This window comes from Pygoscelis adeliae, unplaced genomic scaffold (assembly GCF_000699105.1).
Source record: "Pygoscelis adeliae isolate BGI_AS28 unplaced genomic scaffold, ASM69910v1 Scaffold870, whole genome shotgun sequence".
NCBI classification, from domain to species: domain Eukaryota; kingdom Metazoa; phylum Chordata; class Aves; order Sphenisciformes; family Spheniscidae; genus Pygoscelis; species Pygoscelis adeliae.
In genome coordinates, this window is record NW_008823951.1 from 108,249 (window position 1) to 127,017 (window position 18,769).

Sequence of the window (18,769 nt, forward strand, 5' to 3'; positions counted from 1 at the left end):
CACGATTACGCAAGCTTGGAAGTGTTTTCAGACATTAACTAGGTGATGGTAAAGCTGCCTTTTGAACGACGACTTACAAAGATATATCTCATGATATAGAACAAAGAAATGTGTATGTATGCTCGTGTTTAATACCATTTTACGCATGCATATATAGCTACAAAGATGTGTGCAAACACACAAATATTAAGTAGTTAATGCTGCATTAGCCACAAACCATCTACAGTGTTCTAATGCAGCAGAGGTTCTTCCCCCCCGCCCCCCAGTCTGGCTACATCTTCCATTCCCTTAAGTGAGGTCACCAGTGGAACCATTCATAATGCTTAATAACACACTCTACCAGTGATGCACTCTTCAGAATACTGAAATTGATTTTTCTTCTCTAAAAGTGTGACCTGCCAGTGTAGCCTTTGTCCTAACGCCCAATAATACGTGATGTTCCTGACAGCACAGGATGTGAGCACAGATGTTCTGCAGGCATCAGAAAAAAGCAGCCCCAGTGCAACGTCTAATACTGTCAAAGGCATTTCATTTGCTGCAGATCAATGTCTGCTTTGAAGAAGAATAATTAAGGTGTTTTGATCCTTTTGAAATGGGTTCTCAAAATTAGGTTTGTATCGTCCAAAGCTTAATAAGGGGCTAGATAGATATGCATGAGGTATGAGCATCTTGTTAAATTCATGGATGCTTAACGCTTTTGAAATTCAGATTATTAAGGTAAGAACCTAACTTTAGGCAGCCACTTTAATGATAATGGTGAATATGGTTAAAGCTGTTAAAAATAACACAGTGGATCTGAGCAGCTACCTGTCTGTTCTACAGCACCTTTGCTGTAGTGCTTATCCTGAGATAACTTTTAAGAAAACTGCTGTTCTGTTCCCTGCCATATTATACCCGCAACATAGGAAATTATACCGTTCATTCTGCATCACACAGAGCTTCTATCTGAAATCGTCATCCTACCAAGATGAGGGAAACATTTCCACGGATTTTATTTAGTCCTTCAAGGTTGGATGGACAGATTGTTTATTTGTTGTTAGTTGTTGTTGTCAGTTTTACTGTAAGTAAATCAGAATTTACACGGTTAGTGCAGAAATTGCCAGGTAAGGGTCTGTGTGATGCAGATGAGTCAATAATTCCTTGTGATCTTGAACTCTGTGAATTTAATACTTCCGCAGTGTCAGACTGCGTCTTGTTAGGTAGTTGCACAGCCAGTGCTGTTCCTGTTCCTGAGGGTGTGGACCACTCTCTTTTCCACTTATGCTTCCTATCACAGCGGCAGTGACGGCTAGTATGGCGAAGTACAGTTAAGCATGCTAAATGTATAATCCAGTTGTCTTTTAATGCAAGTTGACAGCTGCTGGCAAGGCGGGTTGAAATGGTATTCTTGGAGATTTCTGTTACACATCACAGTCTGAAAAAATCCCAATCCCTACAGCTCCTTCTTACAGGATTTATTCAGCTCTGTTTGGTGTGAGAAGCACTGTATTCTTTTACTGAACTAGCTCTTTGTAGTGCTTGCTAATTCTCCACAATGTTGCTTGCTTATTAACAAAAATTTCAGAACAGGAACAGTATATAGGCTTATGTTATTTACTATATCTGTACATGATAATGTTACCATTTTTATTGGTGCAAAAGTGCATTTCTATATAGCTAATTTAGTAACATAGACCAGCACTAAGTCTTAACTAAGAGCTGAAGTACATTTGCAATCTGATGTTTTAACTTGCTGTCCTGAAGAAAAAAATGAAGTTAGCTTGTGACAAGAACACACCCCACCCCACCCCCTATTTTCATTGTTCTGTCTTCAGAGGCGATTTACAGCTGTGAGGAGGTAAATAGTTTCTTTCTGGCTGTCATCAGAAGCCACAGAATCACAACACGGCTGAGGCTGGAAGGTGCCTCTGGGGACTGTCTAGTCCCATGCCCCTGCTCAGAGCAGGTAGTCCAGGACCATGCCTGGTCGGGATTTGAGTATCTCAGAGGATGGAGATTCCAGGGAATATGTATTATCCTCTTTATAGTTTCACACTGATGTTTTAACTGTATAGCAATTTACTAACTTAATAGGCGTATTTAGGCTTCTTAACGTGCTGCTTTTCCTGTTGTATACACTGCTAGATCTACTTGTGAATTTTCCAGGTTTCTGAAACTTTGAAGCATCATTTCATAATAGCAGTGTTGTTTATTAGGGGATGTGGCATAATCTGGGACTCGGGCTTATCTGTTTCTGGACCAGTTGTGTGTCCTTATGAAAGCTGCATCTGTTTTCTTTGTCAGTCCTCTCCAATAAATTTCTTTTCTGTTTTGTTTTCAGTGTTTCTGGTGCATGGATGGGTGTGCTTTGGGGGTGAGGAGGGCAACAGTGAAATCCTGACCACCTCTTGGAGATTCTCTAGTGCAGTATGTGGGAAGTAAGATGCTTACCTTGGAGGCTAGTTTAGTCTTGTTTAAGTCTAGAAATATTATTGAATGTGAACCTCTGATCTCTGATTCTTAGAAAAGATGCTTTTTGTGAGTGAGCAATTCTCTTTTCAATAACTCCCTGACACAAAGACAACTAAGGCTTTTGCTGTTGCCTGACAGGGATTGATGGCCCAGCTGCTTTTCAAGATGACGTTCAGAAGATAGGAAGTCAAGTGCAGATTCTCACTGTTGGACAGTCTAGCCATGATGAAGACGATGGAGAGAAAATGGCTAGTGGCCAACAACAGCAAAGCAAACAAGATCTTAGAACAGCAATGCAGAAAAAAGGTAAGTAGCCAAAGCTGCCTTCATGTTCCCATTGCTTGCTTTATGTACGTTGACTCCTTTTGCTATTCTCACTCTCAGCCCTAGCCTAAGCAGAGATTGTTACTCTGTGTTTCTTCTCCTCAGAGCCTGTTAGACTCTATTCTCTTATCTTAAAAAAAAAAACAATAATGAAGTTCTCTCTTGTCCCAAGGAACAAGAGCTCTCCAGGCTCTCAGGGATGTGGCTTTCCCATCTGTAGTGCAGTGCCGCTATTAAGGTACCAGGCAGATGCTAATGCTCATATCCATCTGTTCACATTTTTATATTGCACAACTCTGGAAATCACTTACTTGAGGGTTAAAAAAGGAGTAGGGAATAGCAACATTCAAACTAGAATATTAATTTTAGTTGTGTTGTCAGTTAAATATTGTTCATGTTTTCATAATGTGTGTTCGTGCTTGCAGAGGTGAAAATTACAGCACTGTGTATTCTGCAGCATTTCCCATGCATAGTCCTCACATGTTCTGGAATTTTTTTTTTTTTTTTCTAGAGGCATGCATGATTTGGGAGATAGATTGTGTATGTACACATTCATGCATCCGTCCCTTCCTTCCTGCACTGTTTATTATCTCTCATTAGACATTAACTGTAGGAAGGGGAAAAAAAAATCCTAAAATCCTCACAAAGCTTTTTCTGAAGGCATTTGCTTTGGACTTGTTCTTCTTCAGTGTACAGCTTTTGAAGCAAAGATGGCTCAAGCCAAGAGTGTTCTGATGCTTTAAGAATGAACTCTTTGTGTATAAAGAGCAAAATGTAAGTGCAAACTCGACTCATCTAGAATAGACTATTTATACCTAAATGCCTGCCTCTTGTCTGCAGAGCAGTTCTCACTAAGATTCATTTTTTCTGGGACGTTACTCTGCAGATGTGAGCAACTTCAACTGAAATGGGCAGATTTTCTCCAAGTGTGGTATTTCCTGGGCATTTGAATCGGAGGGATGTTGGCATGACTAACCAGTTCTGATCTGTGTGGTGATTGTGTTGCCTTAGACCATGGCTCAGAATATTTAATCATCAGGCACACTACTTACTAAAGCTGATTGACTTAAAAACTATCAACAGACTTCTCAAATTAGGTCAGAGCACTCAGATTTTTACTCTGGGGGACATTTCTATTTTTTATGTTTTTTTCCAGGTTAAGATATATTTTTATTCTCCCCAGTTTTTTGTTTATTTTTTAATAGAAGTAGTGGGTGGGGGGTTTTTTTGGTTTTGATTTGGTTTTGTTTTGCTTTGTTGCTTCATATTCTTAAATATATGATATGACCTTTTTTTACCAGGTCTGAGTATACTCCTAATCAGAACAGACACTGCTAAGAGTGGACCACTAGTATGCTTCAGGTCAGGGGGGAGGCCGCTTTTTTAAAATGGGAATGCTGAGGTTTACTCATTTTTATTAACAACAGAGCTATGCTCTGTGAGACACAAAGAAAGGTATTAAGACAAGACTGCAACTAGCAGCTCCTCCATAAATATTTTTACTATGCGTGTATGGTTTGCCACTTGATACCAGCAGAGGAGGGTTGTTAGAAAGTTTGGAGTATCCCTGTATTCATGGGAAACTTTATGTAGAGCTAGGGCTTTTTATATGGATTCCAACTGCCATTTCACTGCTTGTGGCATGTCCTCACTGGCATGTCCCCGTTGGTCTGAAAAGCATTTAGAATTGCTGTCTCCCATCAGTCCTTCTTTTGCGTGGAATAGGAGCAAAAGGAGAAGAACAGACAGATAAATGCTAACTGGCCTAATGGGAAAGCCTGAGTCCCATCAGATTTGCATTGCCCTGATTTGTGCCCATTGTGCTCTTTGACACTAACTTTGTGGAGGGAAGCCTCTCTCAGCACGTGTCTCTGCTTCCCCAGTGAGTCAAGTTCTGTTACGAGACAAGAGGTTATAGGCTACCTGAGTGTGAAAAGAATATGTCACTTGCAAGAAAATGCCAAATGTTTTATTTGATTTCTCCATCTGTTGGAAATTGCCATACTAGAATAATTTTCTTCCTGCAGGAAATATTTGTCCTTTTGATTTCAGAAGTCTTAATATGTGAGTTCCTCTTTGGCAAATGAGTCACTAGGACAGAGCCAGGCTTCCATAAGTTTTTAACACAGAATAACTAACATTTAGTCTTCACATTTATCAGTTTCCTATGTGTCTCTATAAAGACTTGGAATGAGCAATTTGGTCTTAGTTCTTCTTCGTCACCTGAAGTTACAACTGTTTTGAGATTTAGGGAAGGAATAGGTTTGATTTCTGGGTTCAAAAACAAAACAGGAGCTCTCTGAAGCGTTCTTCCCCACAGGTCATGAGTGCAGACTTTTCTAAGGCTGACATGGAATTTTCACCACCAAAATATTGGTGGTGAAATAGTGAGCATGGATGTAGAAATAAACTGATTATGTCTGTGCTATGAAGTATGGCTTTATTGCACACCTGCCAGCTGAGGAGATGGACTGTCTCTATTACCCATGCATAGTTGAGTAGAATGTGGTTGTCATTATTAAGGAATAATGTTTGTGATTAATGGGTGTGCAATTAATAATGAGTGAGTTCTACAGGCTTTGAAAATATCTGTTGACCTGTGAACTCAGGCCTCCCTTGCATAATGAGATCCTATTGAAACATTTTGCTGTCATGCTGTGTGGTGTATGTCCAGACTGGGGGAACTGAAGAAGTGGATAACAAGACCATTCATGGTGCAGCTGAATGGAATACAAGCACTGCATATGCTTCTGTTTTACTGTTATACACTTGCTCTTACTGCTCTGATGTTGTTTCATTATCCAGTGTGCATCTGGTGTCAAAAGCTATTTTAAAGGGATATGCATTGAAGTTATTGGAAGTAGTAATAACATAAAAAGTATTTAAATGCCCTTCTTGGTGTCTTTTTTTTCTCATTCCATTCCAAAATTTGAACTGAAGAAACCCATTATTGATACTGTCTCTAATGTTTATATTTCTGTACATTAGTTTGGTTCAGTCTCTGCTTGTAGACCAAGCTCATATTCCAAAAGACTAAGCTACATGAAAGTCTCTATGCGTATCCCTGGAAGTCCCGGAAGAACAGTTTAGAGAGCCCGAGAAAGATGATGATGACACACTGGGCACAGGGATTTAGGTAGAATGTGTCTGAATAATTTTTCAATGTTACTGAATGAATATTTGTGTAGAATCTGTGTATATCACTTGTGTCGATCAGGTGTTTTTTGTGTGTGTATTAGAATTCAAAAGTAGGCCAAAAACCTACCATGCAGGGCACATCGTGCACAGAAACATTTGTGGCACAACCATTTAGCATGGATGATGTTTTCTGAAGCTTTAGCTCTGTGATCCAGGACTTTTTGACTTTATCCAAAGTACTGAAAAAGAAGGCGACAGCAAGTATAAGCAGGTAGAAAGTGAATTTGATTGTGTAGAAAGATAAAATGTCCATAATTGAGAATTCAGGCAGCAGCATTATGGCTCCATCCACTAAGCCTTTAGCCCTGTACGGAGTCCTGTTGGCAAGTTAGGTTTGGTCACTCAGTTAAGGGTTTGCAGAATCAAGCCCATGGATTTTTTCCTTTCCCAGATCCCCATGCAAATACATCCTGGTCCTCTTCCACCTCCCAATCCAGTCTTGTCGCCCTGGATCATGTTCCTGGTAAGTACAGAAGGAAAAAGTTAATTATGCCCATGCTGCCTGACTCTGGAAATCTTTGTGTTTCATTTATCCTTCTGCATTGGACTTACCAGTAGTGGAAATTCTGGACCAAGTGTTTTCTTTTTTCTTTTTTTTTCTTTTTTTTCTTTTTTTTTTAGGAAAAAATACTGCATAGTTAGCCTCTAATACGTGGAACTTAGAGTTTGAACCTGAATACAGGGTGGCTTCATCTGCATGATACTCCTTGAAAAACTAGGCCTGGCAAATGATGCTTTCTGCTGCTAAGTCCTATTTGATGTTCAAAGTTGTGTTTCCCTTTGAAATGTCTGAGGTTTTGAATTCTTGTAAAGTCAATTTTTTAAGTGCTGTAAGGCAGTTCCTTTGGCCTGGGCTGATACTGTTTTTTACATGAAATAAATATGCATGAGAACATTTCCTTGATGTGAATGTTCCTTCTCAGTCTAAGATCTGCATTTCATCAGATCACATAGGAACAGTTAAAAGTGTGCTTGTAGAAGGGCTCGTATTTTAATTGTTAAGGTTTCCAAATGGCTGTGATAGGTTGTCCACTCAGCTCCAATCTCAGGTTTAAGATTTTGTGTTGTGTTTGAAGTACTTGATTGGATGAAGAAAATCTGAATTTAATTCCTAACTGGATATTGCTCCTGTATCACTGGGTAACTCGATCCTTTCTGTGGAATGGAAACCATGATATTTCCTTTCTCATTTGGTGAAATGTTTTGGCTTCTCAGGGCAGCTACTGTCTCACCCACGTATTTGTACACTGCCTCACACAGTGAACCCCCCTCACACACACCCTCTCTCACCTGTGAGCCTAAGGGTGCAACAGTATAATAAGTGATGTTTTACAGCAAGTATGGACAGCTTTAATGTATTAGTATTTCATATAAGCGCGCTGCTTTCTCCTCAGGCATTTCAAGCAGCATGAATTTTGATGAGGAAGAAGATGAAGAAGATGAAGACAGCTCCAGTTCTTCACAGTTAAACAGTAACACCCGGCCTGGTTCTGCCACAAGCAAGAAATCCAATAAGGTAAGGGGTGAGTGCCGAAGAAGGCACATGCAGGCTGCTGTGTACTGCGTGATTTCAGAGTGCAGTCAGGATAGGCCTGGCTTCTTGTTTTGTTTTTAATATGCACTAGAGTATCTCCAAGGTGATTTACTGTGATAGCTCTCAGGGTTCACAGGAGCAAGCAATGAAAATAACTTGGAGAAAAGAATAGCAAATATTGTCTGAACTTGAATGAAGAGAAAGGTAAACAGTAAATATTTACCTTTCTACCTCTTGCAGGTGCTCAGAAGGATCTTTTGTTTCTATTGCCTTTTTCTGAGCATTTTCCCGCCCTGTTCTCGCTGCTAACATCTGAACATAAACTAAGACTTGGTCTTGTTCAAATATTCTAAATCACAAGCTCTTGCTAAACCAGTTGATAGTGCCCCACTCTTTTATATACTGCACTGACTTCTCATCTCTCTGATATCTCTATCTAGCTTAATCTGTCTCTCCCTACCACATTTCTTCCTTTCATCACAGGCCATCACTGTCCTTGGGTATGGCCTTTCTGAAAAAAGAAGTGTGGTGAGATGGGAAGGTGTGAGCCAGGGTTTGCTTTGTAACATTACAGCACTCTGCCTCTGCAGCCACCTCGTTCTGCTTTTGAAGATGTGTCTGTACAGTGAGCATCAGCGGCACAGAGAACTGCTCCCCGGGCCTTTGGTAGCCAAGAGCTTGACCAATTGGATGGGGAGAGATCCTTAGCTTGATAAGCTGTCTTCAAGGCTGCTGAGGAATCAGAACGGGGAAGACAATATGTCTGTTGGTTTTATTTTTTTAAAGTGTGGCTTCTATCAAATGACATTCCTTTGTACTTATAACCTTGTAAATCAAAGATGAGGAAACCTGAGTTTTGCTTACTGTTTTAGGAAGCAGCCTCAGCCCCCAGTCCTTCCACAAATGAGCCTCTCATAGATGTCGATGACCTGGAGGAATTTGCCGTAAGACCTGCTCCACAGGGTGTCACTGTCAAATGCAGAATCACAAGAGACAAGAAGGGAATGGACCGAGGGATGTACCCTACTTATTACCTCCACTTGGAAAGGGAGCATGGTAAAAAGGTCATAAAATAACTTGAATGGCATACCAGTTGCATCTGAATATAAAAAAAATATTAGAAGTCTGAAGAAGTCTTACAAAGAAAATATAATCTTACATTTTAAATATATTTGCTTTTTCACTGAGATCTGCCCTACAGTCTTCCAAAAGCAAAACAATAGTATCACTTTGTTCTACTGTCTTTCTTCATATGTCTGATCTTTGGCCTTAAATAGTCCATGCATGGCACCTTTATGTGACAGTCAGAAGTTGAGGCTCTCTGCATTCTGTGGCCTGAAAAGCATCTGTTTTCAATTCAACTGGAAGAGCCACAGCAACTTAGAAAGAAACATTTAACAAAATAGATCAAATTTAATTATTTAAACCATAAATAATGGACTGAGTGGTTGAGAAGTCACTTTCCCTTTCCAGATTTTTATCTGGTTTTGCTAAGTCCCAGGAGACCTTCTGTTACTTTGCTAATAATGCTGGAAGACAGAAAAATTGCCTATGGTTTCCTTATATCAAAGCAGGAAGTGGTGTGTGCTAACCCCTTTGGCGTTCTAGAATATGGTTTTTTGCACTGCTTAGGTGTTTCTGTTAGCTGGAAGGAAACGAAAGAAGAGTAAAACCTCTAATTACCTCATCTCCATAGACCCAACTGACCTGTCTCGGGGCGGAGAGAGTTTTATTGGAAAACTGAGGTAAACACTGATACATCTAAGAATTTTCTTTATCTAACTAAAGTTCATTTCAAATTAAGAAGCCTGTAAGCCACTATGACTTTTTAATTAGAGGCTTGACTACATCATGTGATAACGGTCTTAAAGTTTACCAGTATCCAAGGCATGTTTTCAAAACATCTCAAGTACTTACGAGATCACATTCTATTAAAAGTCAGCAGGACTGAAGCTCTTAAATGCTCAAAGGCCAGGTTCTCAAGGGTGTATAAGCACAATTTATCTTAATGGGATTTTCAGGAGTGCATGAGTAGATTGTGTCTAGCCCCTGTTGATATATATACCTTGGAATGGAAGTTCTGTCTGTTAGACAATCTGAAAATCTCCTTGGTTTTGCCCATTTCTTAAGATCCTAATTAGAGTTATTTACAAGTAGTGGAATTCTTTCAGAACCAAGTGTTTCTTTTCTGTCTGTCACCCCATCATACATCAGTCTGTTGTTTGATACTTAATGTGGAGCCTCTCAATGTATGTTTAGATTGTCTGTGCCTGAGGAAAGGGACTACTGCTAATTGCCATTTGCCTGTGTGGATCTCGGAACGTCATGCACTATTTATTGCAGTGCAAAAACAGAATGAGGATAATGTGGTTTTAGTATGTTCAAAGTTGTATTTTGTGCTCCTTGGTGTGACTGATCTTACTTACAACTTTATGAAAATCAGTCTCTCTATAGAGTTAGTAGTCAGGTAAGAAAGCAGATAGTTTTGTAGAGAGTAAGCATATTTTAAAAACCAAGCAAACACATGCAACAACCCCACCTGTTTCCTTATTGCTTTCTTGAATTTACTAGTTTGCAAGATGTCATGAGAAATCTCCAGTGTAATGATAAGGGACCTTTAGTATATTCTGCTGTAGTGTACCTTTACATTTTTGTTAGGGCTTTTAATCCAGGACTTGCCATTTAGTTGGGATTAGAATTAACTATTTGTACTCAATACTATTCGTCTTTCCTTTGGGGCTACAGTGCAGTAAAGGATAGATGTCTCGGGCAGCATTACTGGCAAATGGTGATTGGATTTTCCTTTTTTTTTTTTTTTGATAGATCAAATCTTATGGGAACTAAGTTTACGGTTTATGACAATGGAGTAAATCCAATGAAAACAACATCAAGCCTGGAGGCGACTATCCTGCGTCAGGAGCTAGCTGCTATTTGTTATGTAAGTACTGCTCACAGGCAAAATATGCAAGAAAGGGCAGTTCAGTTTCTGAAACAGCACACTGAATTTCCTTCTCACTTATGATCATGTAAATCAGCATTCATACTTTGATGTAATCAAAGAGTTGATCTTCACTAGACAAACCAGGAAATTCAGTGGAAAGTAGAGGTGAAAAACGTGCACAGAACCAGGTTGCCCAGTTCTCACTTTTGGTCAGAAGGTGTTGGAGCTTTTACATAACCCTCTGGAAGAAGTAGGAGGCTTCACAGCCTGCAGGCACCATCTGAGGAAGCCTCCTGAACTGGAAAGAGTTATGCACATGGAATTACTGCACTAAAGTATGATCATTTGTAATGGCATTTTGGAGGAGGCCTCTCTGATCCAGAACACGGGTAACTGGACAGCTAGGTCTGCAGCAGTGGCTGAGAGACTGAGACAAAAACTCTAAAACTCCTTTTTACCAGGAAAAAAACCCGAACAAACCCCAAACAAAATCCAAAATTTAATTGAATGAGAGAAACCAGCCTCTTACAAGACAGTAAATAGCAGTTGTCAGGGGCAATGCAGACAATCAAGACTTGAAGCACAGGTGCTGTTGTTTCATGATTACTGGATGACTAGCTGTTTTGGTGAGAGTATTCTTTCTGTCCAGAAGTCTCTGGGCCCAAGAAACTCTTCCAGTCAAAATTGGTACATACACTGCTACAGAAGGTTTTCTGTTTTCACAAATCAACAACTTCTGACAAAAATACCCAAGAACCACTTTTCTGAAAAGTTCCTGCCCAGCTCTAATCAAGGATGCCTGGAGCTATGTCAGACCGAGGTCCAGCCATCCCAGCATATACCCTGAGTATGCACAGAATGTGTTCCTGGAAAGGTCAGCTCTAGGTTGCAGGGAGCAATGAGTCCGGAAGCTTTTGGCATATGAAAAAGAAAGCAGAGAGCCATCCTTTCCACGCAAAGTCCTGAGAGCATTGAGGGGTGGCAGTATTAGCTGCTAACGTGTTCTTTCCCTGCTGCTTAGGATGCAGTTTTTCTGTGAATATAGTATAAATAGTGGTTTTGTTTGCATGTGCTATTATTCAGGCACATGGCCTACGGTTGCAGACAGACAGACAAACACACACATACCCCTCCATTCGTGTTGGATTTGAAACTCTCTGAGAATGTCAGAAAATCCAGTTAACAGGATTTAACAAGAGAGTCCAGGATTTGATGTCAGTTTACAGTTTGACTGAAGTTTCAGTAGGAACCTAGGAGAACTTACATGTTTAATAAAGGTAATTTTACTGGTTTATGTAGGAGGGCATTCCCTGGAGCCAGGCAACTAGTCTTCTGGTGCAAAGTAGAAATACAAGGAGAAAACAAAAAACTGTTTTAAAAAAAGTTATATATTAAAATATTAGGCATTGCTTGTATAAGTCAACAGCAATGACATTTGAAACATTAACATTACCAAATAAAAAACTCAGTTGCAGTCAGCAGAGGTAATTAGAAGTGTGAGTGTTGGAAAGAGCAGAACCATGGCCACTGTTTGGAGAATGTGGCTAAGATAAGCTGCTTTTATATGTCTGTTTTGAGATCAGCAGTTTAAAACTTGTACATTTGTATAAGAAAATGACTTATTCCATTGATATTTTGATACTTGTGGAGAAAGGCAGCAGGCTTGCAGGTGTGCTGTGGCCAGAGGACAAAAGGAAATCAGAATGATATTTCATAACTAGCCAGGTTTGCTGAAGTGAGATTATTGTTCCTGGCTGCAGCAGAACCACAGCAAAGAATGCCAGAAAGAGCACTCCCAAAACACCCTTCTAATTCCTGCCTTGAGATTTTTCCTGCAGCAAAAACTATAATAAATAACACTTTGAAAGCACCACTATGCCTCTCACTGTTTCTCAGCTCATCCGATCAAATACCCATCTGGAGAGCAAGCTGTACCTGCTTCCATCAACTTACTAAGCCTGAGCTGCTGAATCATCTCAGCAAGTCTAGTTTATACAGGCAGAAAGTGGTGATGCATCTATTGTTAACTGTGGGAGAAACGTGCTGAGAACTCTCATTGTGGAGCTCACCTTAGGGCATGTTTCAAGCAACAGGAATAAAGTTAGTGTAAGGACTGAGTTTTATCAGGTGCTGTTAACCATTTTTACTCTCCCCGCTGATGGCAGGCTAGCATATTAATAAACCTGCAGCAGCACCTAATGGCTGATTTCAGAATAGCTTGGCAAAATTTATCGAGAAGCAGGGAGGTGTAACTGTACCATTTGTACCAGGATTTTCTGTGCTGGATTCCTTTATGTCCATAGTATCTCACAATTCAGTTTGTGTCAGATTCTGCAGGCAGGGAGCTCAGCTGATATTCTGAGGTGTGACTCAGGTTTCAGGAAAGCAATAAAATTATGTATTTCTACTCAGGCCTCAATCGCTTGCGTTGTGCTCCAGTGTAGTGGGTTCTGTAGTTTGGGCTTTTTATGGAACGATAGTTTCTACAGGATATATTAAGGACAGGGCACAGCTGTGTGAGTGAAGTCCAGAAAGGGAAGTGGCTAAAGGAAAATTGGGGTAATTAAATCGTGACTCTCCTGGGAGCTGTTGGGATATATGCCTTGCAGCTTTTATCATGGTAGCTATTGCAACCATCGTGAAATGCTTACGTAATTTTATGAAAGTGTGTAAGATTTTAAAAGCAACCCTGGGGAGAGGGTCTGTGTTCTTTCAGTCCAGTTCATTGTGCCACACACTCACAGAACAGCTTACTGGTTGGGCTAAGGCAGGGAGTGCAGCTTCAAAGCAATACTGGGCCAAGTCCTTAGCTGATTTAAATCATTGGTGTGCTCGTTGAGTCAATAGGGCTCTGCCAGCTAACAGCTCTTATTTTGAGTTCCTATGTAAACGAAGACTGTCAGTGGCATTAAAATGGTGTGAAATCAGACTTTGGCCTATGGTCCCCTAATAATGCCATTCGCAGTCTTGAACTTACACAAAATAGTGGAGGAGGGAAATAAAAGAGAAGCGGGGAATGAGACAGGAGATAAGGGGAATTAATTTTATTTGGATGCAGGTAGATTGGAAAGGTCTGCTTTTAATTAAAGCTCCTCTTTTTGTCCCTACTGTTTTCCTCATATAGTCCATGTTTGTAGAATTTCAATTCTGTACCTTGATCTTAGCAAAAGGGTAGCATTTGCCAATAAAATGTTTGATATAATTGGTGACTGATGTAATGCACAACTAGAAACTGTTCCCTTATCATTTGACAGAAGCATTGATTTTAGTGTTTCTGAGTAAATCCAAATATAGTCCTGTTTTTTCAGAGTGATAATACTGTTTGTTGGGAGGGAAGTGGTTCAGCGCTATTATTGAATTTTACCTTGAACAATGTCTTCAAGCAGTCGGCATCTAAATTAATTGTATGTAGCAGAACTGCAGCTTGATGAGAAGAAGAGCTTGCAAGGCATTGCAAAGAAGAACAAAATTGTCAGTAGTTACTGGAAAATAAGCATGAATCTTTTCTTAAAAAATGTCCTCTGCTGTGCTGAGTCTCTCCTGCTTATAAAATCTGCTGGCAGTCAGTCATTTTAGTTTGAGTCTCGCCATGATGCAAAACCAAGTATACACTTCCAACTGAACTGATAACATTGGTTTACCCTGCCAAAGGCCATGACGTAAGTGATTCAGAAAAGAGGTAGAATCTTCCCATTAATGTGTATAGTTTCGAAGATATAGGAATATACTTGGATTTCTTCAAGAGTATTCAGTAAAATAACTCAGTGGAATTTTTCTTGCATGCATGAAAATCTTCAGTGAGTTGTGTAAAATCTCCAGATGGTTTGCTGAAACAACCAAAGTTATTTCAAAGGTCTGATGGATGACAAAACTTCTGCACGAGTAAATTTTAGGCGGGTATTTTCAGATGTTTCCAGTGAGTTGAGATGTGTGGATTTTTGCATGTAAAAGTAGAGATGTTTTAAAAAGTTTAGCATTCCTTAAAATCAGGACACTTTAATTAAATATATAAAAGCAGAGACATCTGAATATGTCACTTCTGTACGTCCCAGTGGTAGAGCCACACCGTCTGGAGCCTGGGGGCGTCCAGTTCTTGGCACCTTGTGGTACATTGTTGGCAATAGTGCCAATGAGAATTTCCTTTCTGAGATTCCTTAGTGTGTGTCCACAGCCCTTCACTTGAAAAAGGTAGAGGGGAAAAAACGCATGTGACCGAAAAAAAATAAAAGTAGCACAAAACATGAGGAGATGGACTTCTGGAGGTGTCACTGTTTCATTTACTGGAGTTAATGCTAAAATAGGCAATCAGGTTTTACTGAGTGAGTTGGAAAACAGCGCCCTTTACTTTTTCAAAAGTAGATGATGACTTACTGAAATATTTGGCCCCAGTTTCTTCTGTGGAAAAAAGAAAGCCTCAGATAAAAATAAGACTTTAGGCCTATTTAGATTTTAGAGGTTGTGTTTTCAGACGATAGTGCAATACTGGAATGCTTTTGTGAAAAGCTGGTCAGAAAGGCATCAAATCATGTTTAATGGAAGAACTTGTATTTTCAACGGATTTTTTTGCTACCCATGTTATTTCTTTACTTTCTCTGCCTTCATAGCTCAAAAATTTGCATTCATCCTAATGTGTTTGTTTTTTACTATGCTCATGTCTAAGCATAACATATCTGAAGACTTTGAAAACCACAGCACTGCTAACAGATGCTCTTACTGGCAGCTTCTTCTCGTTTGCTTTTGTGCTGGCTCTGTAATAAATGGAGTTGGTCCCATATATTTAATTTTGTCTCTCATCAAAATGTGTGACTGCATTGTATGATTTTTAAATTACAACTACTTTATTTTGGGATCTAGCAGTAGCCAAGCAATCTGGTTAGTTTCTTAACAAAGGGATTCTTTTTTAAAATTGCATTAAGGTTGCTGGCAGCCAGTGCTAGGAGTGGTTTTGGAAACCTCTCTATTTCCATTTTTCCTGTTGTCGGAGCTTCTAAGACAAAGCTAGAATGTTTGGCAGTGCCAGTGAAGGTCGGAGTTTCAAGATGTTTTTTGAGTTGACTAACAAATAAGTTCCCTGGGCTGCCACTGTGTCTCTCTGTTGAAGAAGTTAACTTTAAGAATACAGAACATGATGAACTCTTTTCTAAACATTTTTAGGAAACAAATGTCTTGGGGTTTAAAGGACCTCGTAAAATGAGTGTGATCATACCGGGAATGAATATGGACCACGAAAGAGTTTCCATCAGACCACGAAACGTAAGTCATACCATCAGTCAACGATAAAGATTACTTGAATTCTTTTTCAGTTAGAGTTGGTTTTTTGCATTTCTGAAGGTTTAGAGGTTAAAAGAAACAGTATTTGAACAATTGCAGAACAATGGGATGTGTGACTAGTTCTGTGACTCACAAAAGCACTACAAATAATGATGTATTTTGATAACAAAAGATACAACTAACCTTTTCCAAGCTGTGGAAAGGACTCAAATGCACATTCGCAATAAGATACTCAGAGTTTCATTTGATGATGCTGTTTTGAGGATTGAAGGTGACAGTTTAGTCTTTGGGCTAGGATTTATGAATAGTATTTTTTGTCTTGTGAGAGTGTTAAACTGAAGTGTGTATCTGTGGTGTGTGCAGGAACATGAAACACTTCTTGCAAGATGGCAGAACAAAAATACAGAGAGTGTCATTGAGCTGCATAACAAAACACCAGTCTGGAATGATGACACCCAGTCCTATGTTTTAAATTTCCATGGTCGAGTCACACAGGCCTCAGTGAAAAACTTCCAAATTATTCATGATAATGATCGTAAGTATAGCTCTGTCTGTGATGTGTTGAAACAGTACTGCGCACACAGCCTGACAGTGAGTCTGCCCCTACTGTTGTTACCTGAGTGAGTGTAATTTAGTTATGTGGGTCCAACTTAATGCTGCTCTGCCGTGTGGCTATGACATTGATGCAAGTTGGGTGTTTAAATGCTCATGCTTGAGACGGGTGATTCTGCTATGTGCTATCTTAGTTCTCTCCCTTGGCTGCCCAGCTTATGAACTGAGCAACAGTTTAGAGTTGTTTCTGCTCTCAGAGCTGTGGTACTTCCAGTCAGCAGGACTGTGGGGCAGTATTGCTCTGCTCAAGCACTTGTATCACACAATCCTTCCTTGTTTTTTTTGTTCACGCTGGTCCCCATACACTGCCCAGCTGGAGATGGTGGCAGTCAGACTGGTCCCACTGCACGTCCACTTTGCCATTACTACTCTTTGTAGCGTTAGCCCTACAGAACACCCTGAAAATGTCAGGATTGCCTTTCACACATCACTAGGACCTTACTGATGTGCTACTTTCTGCCAGCAGTGTACAGCCCCCTTTTTTCTCGGGCTTAGGTACAGTTGTTGGAGCAGGGATAAAGACAAGTGCTGGAGTGGAGCGATACTGCCGCACTTTACACTCACTTTAGGCAGCCATAGCCACTAGGTGCTGGAGCACATTGAGCTATACCAGTGCCATGCTTAGACTGCGGGGGAATATTGGAAACTGGTGAAAGTGGCTCTGCCAGTCTCTGAGAGCAACACTGAGTTTGAAACATTGGTGTATGCATTTGCTGCTTTTTATAAGGTGAAACAATTACATCTGCTTCTACATGAAACATTCAAACTGTGAATGAGGCGAGTTTTCCTCTTGCTGACAGAGTATGAAAGGGAAAAAAAGTTGAGGAAGAATTTCTGAATATGATATAACAGAGACACATGATTACGTCTAGATCACAGTCATGCTTTCTCTTCCCCCAATATCCTTGCTTGTCCACTTGCCTGAAGTTAAGTAGGAATAGGATTAATTTGTTCTTGGTACATGTGAAACTTGGCACTAACTATATATAAAAGGCTTGAGCATTTTATAGAGAAGCAATTTTCTCTCTCTGTTTGAAAAAAACACTATTTATCTGTGTAATTTTTTTGAAGACGGTAACAAGTCTTGCAATCCTTTAGCACTCAACTGTTCCTCACTCAAGCTATCCTTGCTTCTCCCTCTGATATCAGCACGCCCACTTGCATGAGTAAGTGTTGCAAAGTTTGATGAGTAAGCATGTTTTGTTTGTATTTTATTGAGCTGGGCCAGAGGATGATGTTGAATGCATACTTATTTAGTAAGGGCTGCAAACAAAAATAATGCTTTGTCACTTTTTATGACTTTTCTTGCAGCTGACTACATAGTGATGCAGTTTGGCCGCGTGGCTGAGGATGTGTTCACCATGGACTACAACTACCCGATGTGCGCACTACAAGCCTTTGCTATTGCCCTTTCAAGTTTTGACAGCAAGCTGGCTTGTGAGTAAAGGGGCATGGGTGAGCATCCTCTCAAAGATGGTCCATGCTAAACAGGTCGGGGAAAATGCAGTTGTGGAGGACCACTCTATTGCTGAAGAGAAAGTAAAAGGAATCGTCTAAAAATTCAGGACATTCAGGAAATAATATTTTCCTTTTTTTTCTGTCATATTTTTCTGGAAGTGGCATCAAGTTTGTGTAAATAGAAGTTCTATCTCATGTCCTTGATTATGTTATGGAGATGTGCCATGATGTACTGTACCGTGGCTCTAGTAGCACCATTATAACGGTGTCTTTTTTAAATCCAGAAAGGGCGTGCACGCTCGAAAAATTTCTTTTTACATATAAGAATTATTCTGAGGCTGCAATCATACCTCAAGGTTGCACTTCTACATCGGCTAATCAGAGCTTCACATCATCCAACATAAAAGAAAGATCACAAAAAAGATGCACTTTTTTGAATTTGCAAGGATCTCGTGTAGTATAAAGCCAAGTCTGAGGGTTGAAAAACCTATACTGGACTGAACTTGATGCATTGCTGTTGTATATGTAGAAGGGCATGATGAATTTTAATTGCAGTAGGAGGAAACGGAGAAGTAGAAAGCACAAAATAATGTTGCACAAGTCACTTGAATTCTAAGCTGTCATTATGTTTTAACATCTACATGCTTTTTAATTTGTTTCAAATGAAAATGTATTTGGAGTACAGAAAAGGAAAACGTCTAGATGCCAAGAAAACATAACTTACGTTGAATTTGGCATGTCGTGTGTTGGGAATTTATATCCTTGTATTGCTGTGGTAATTCAAACACATATTTTGTATGAAGTGATATAAACAGTTGGATAAAGGCTCTCTACAGAGAATCTTATTATTTTGAACAGGCTGTGTAAAGCTGAGGAAGGTAAATGGAAATATTTTATTAAATTTGTCTGGCCTTTTGCGATTTTACAATGTGTTGATTGCATTTTTTGAACTTTCAGCAACAACCACTTTTCATATTTAT

The 18,769-nt window shown here is 39.8% G+C and overlaps 1 protein-coding gene across 1 annotated transcript in view; it reads left to right on the forward strand.

Moving 5' to 3' along the window:
• Positions 1-17,776, forward strand: part of LOC103914590 (tubby protein homolog) — a 40,287-nt gene extending 22,511 nt beyond the window's left edge. The window contains exons 3-11 of the mRNA XM_009321264.1: positions 2,590-2,757; positions 6,365-6,436; positions 7,368-7,489; positions 8,380-8,571; positions 9,140-9,252; positions 10,331-10,445; positions 15,603-15,701; positions 16,083-16,254; positions 17,643-17,776. Coding sequence (XP_009319539.1) covers positions 2,590-2,757; positions 6,365-6,436; positions 7,368-7,489; positions 8,380-8,571; positions 9,140-9,252; positions 10,331-10,445; positions 15,603-15,701; positions 16,083-16,254; positions 17,643-17,776 — 1,187 coding nt within the window. The remainder of the gene's footprint in view (positions 1-2,589; positions 2,758-6,364; positions 6,437-7,367; positions 7,490-8,379; positions 8,572-9,139; positions 9,253-10,330; positions 10,446-15,602; positions 15,702-16,082; positions 16,255-17,642) is intronic.
• Positions 17,777-18,769: the final 993 nt, after the last annotated feature.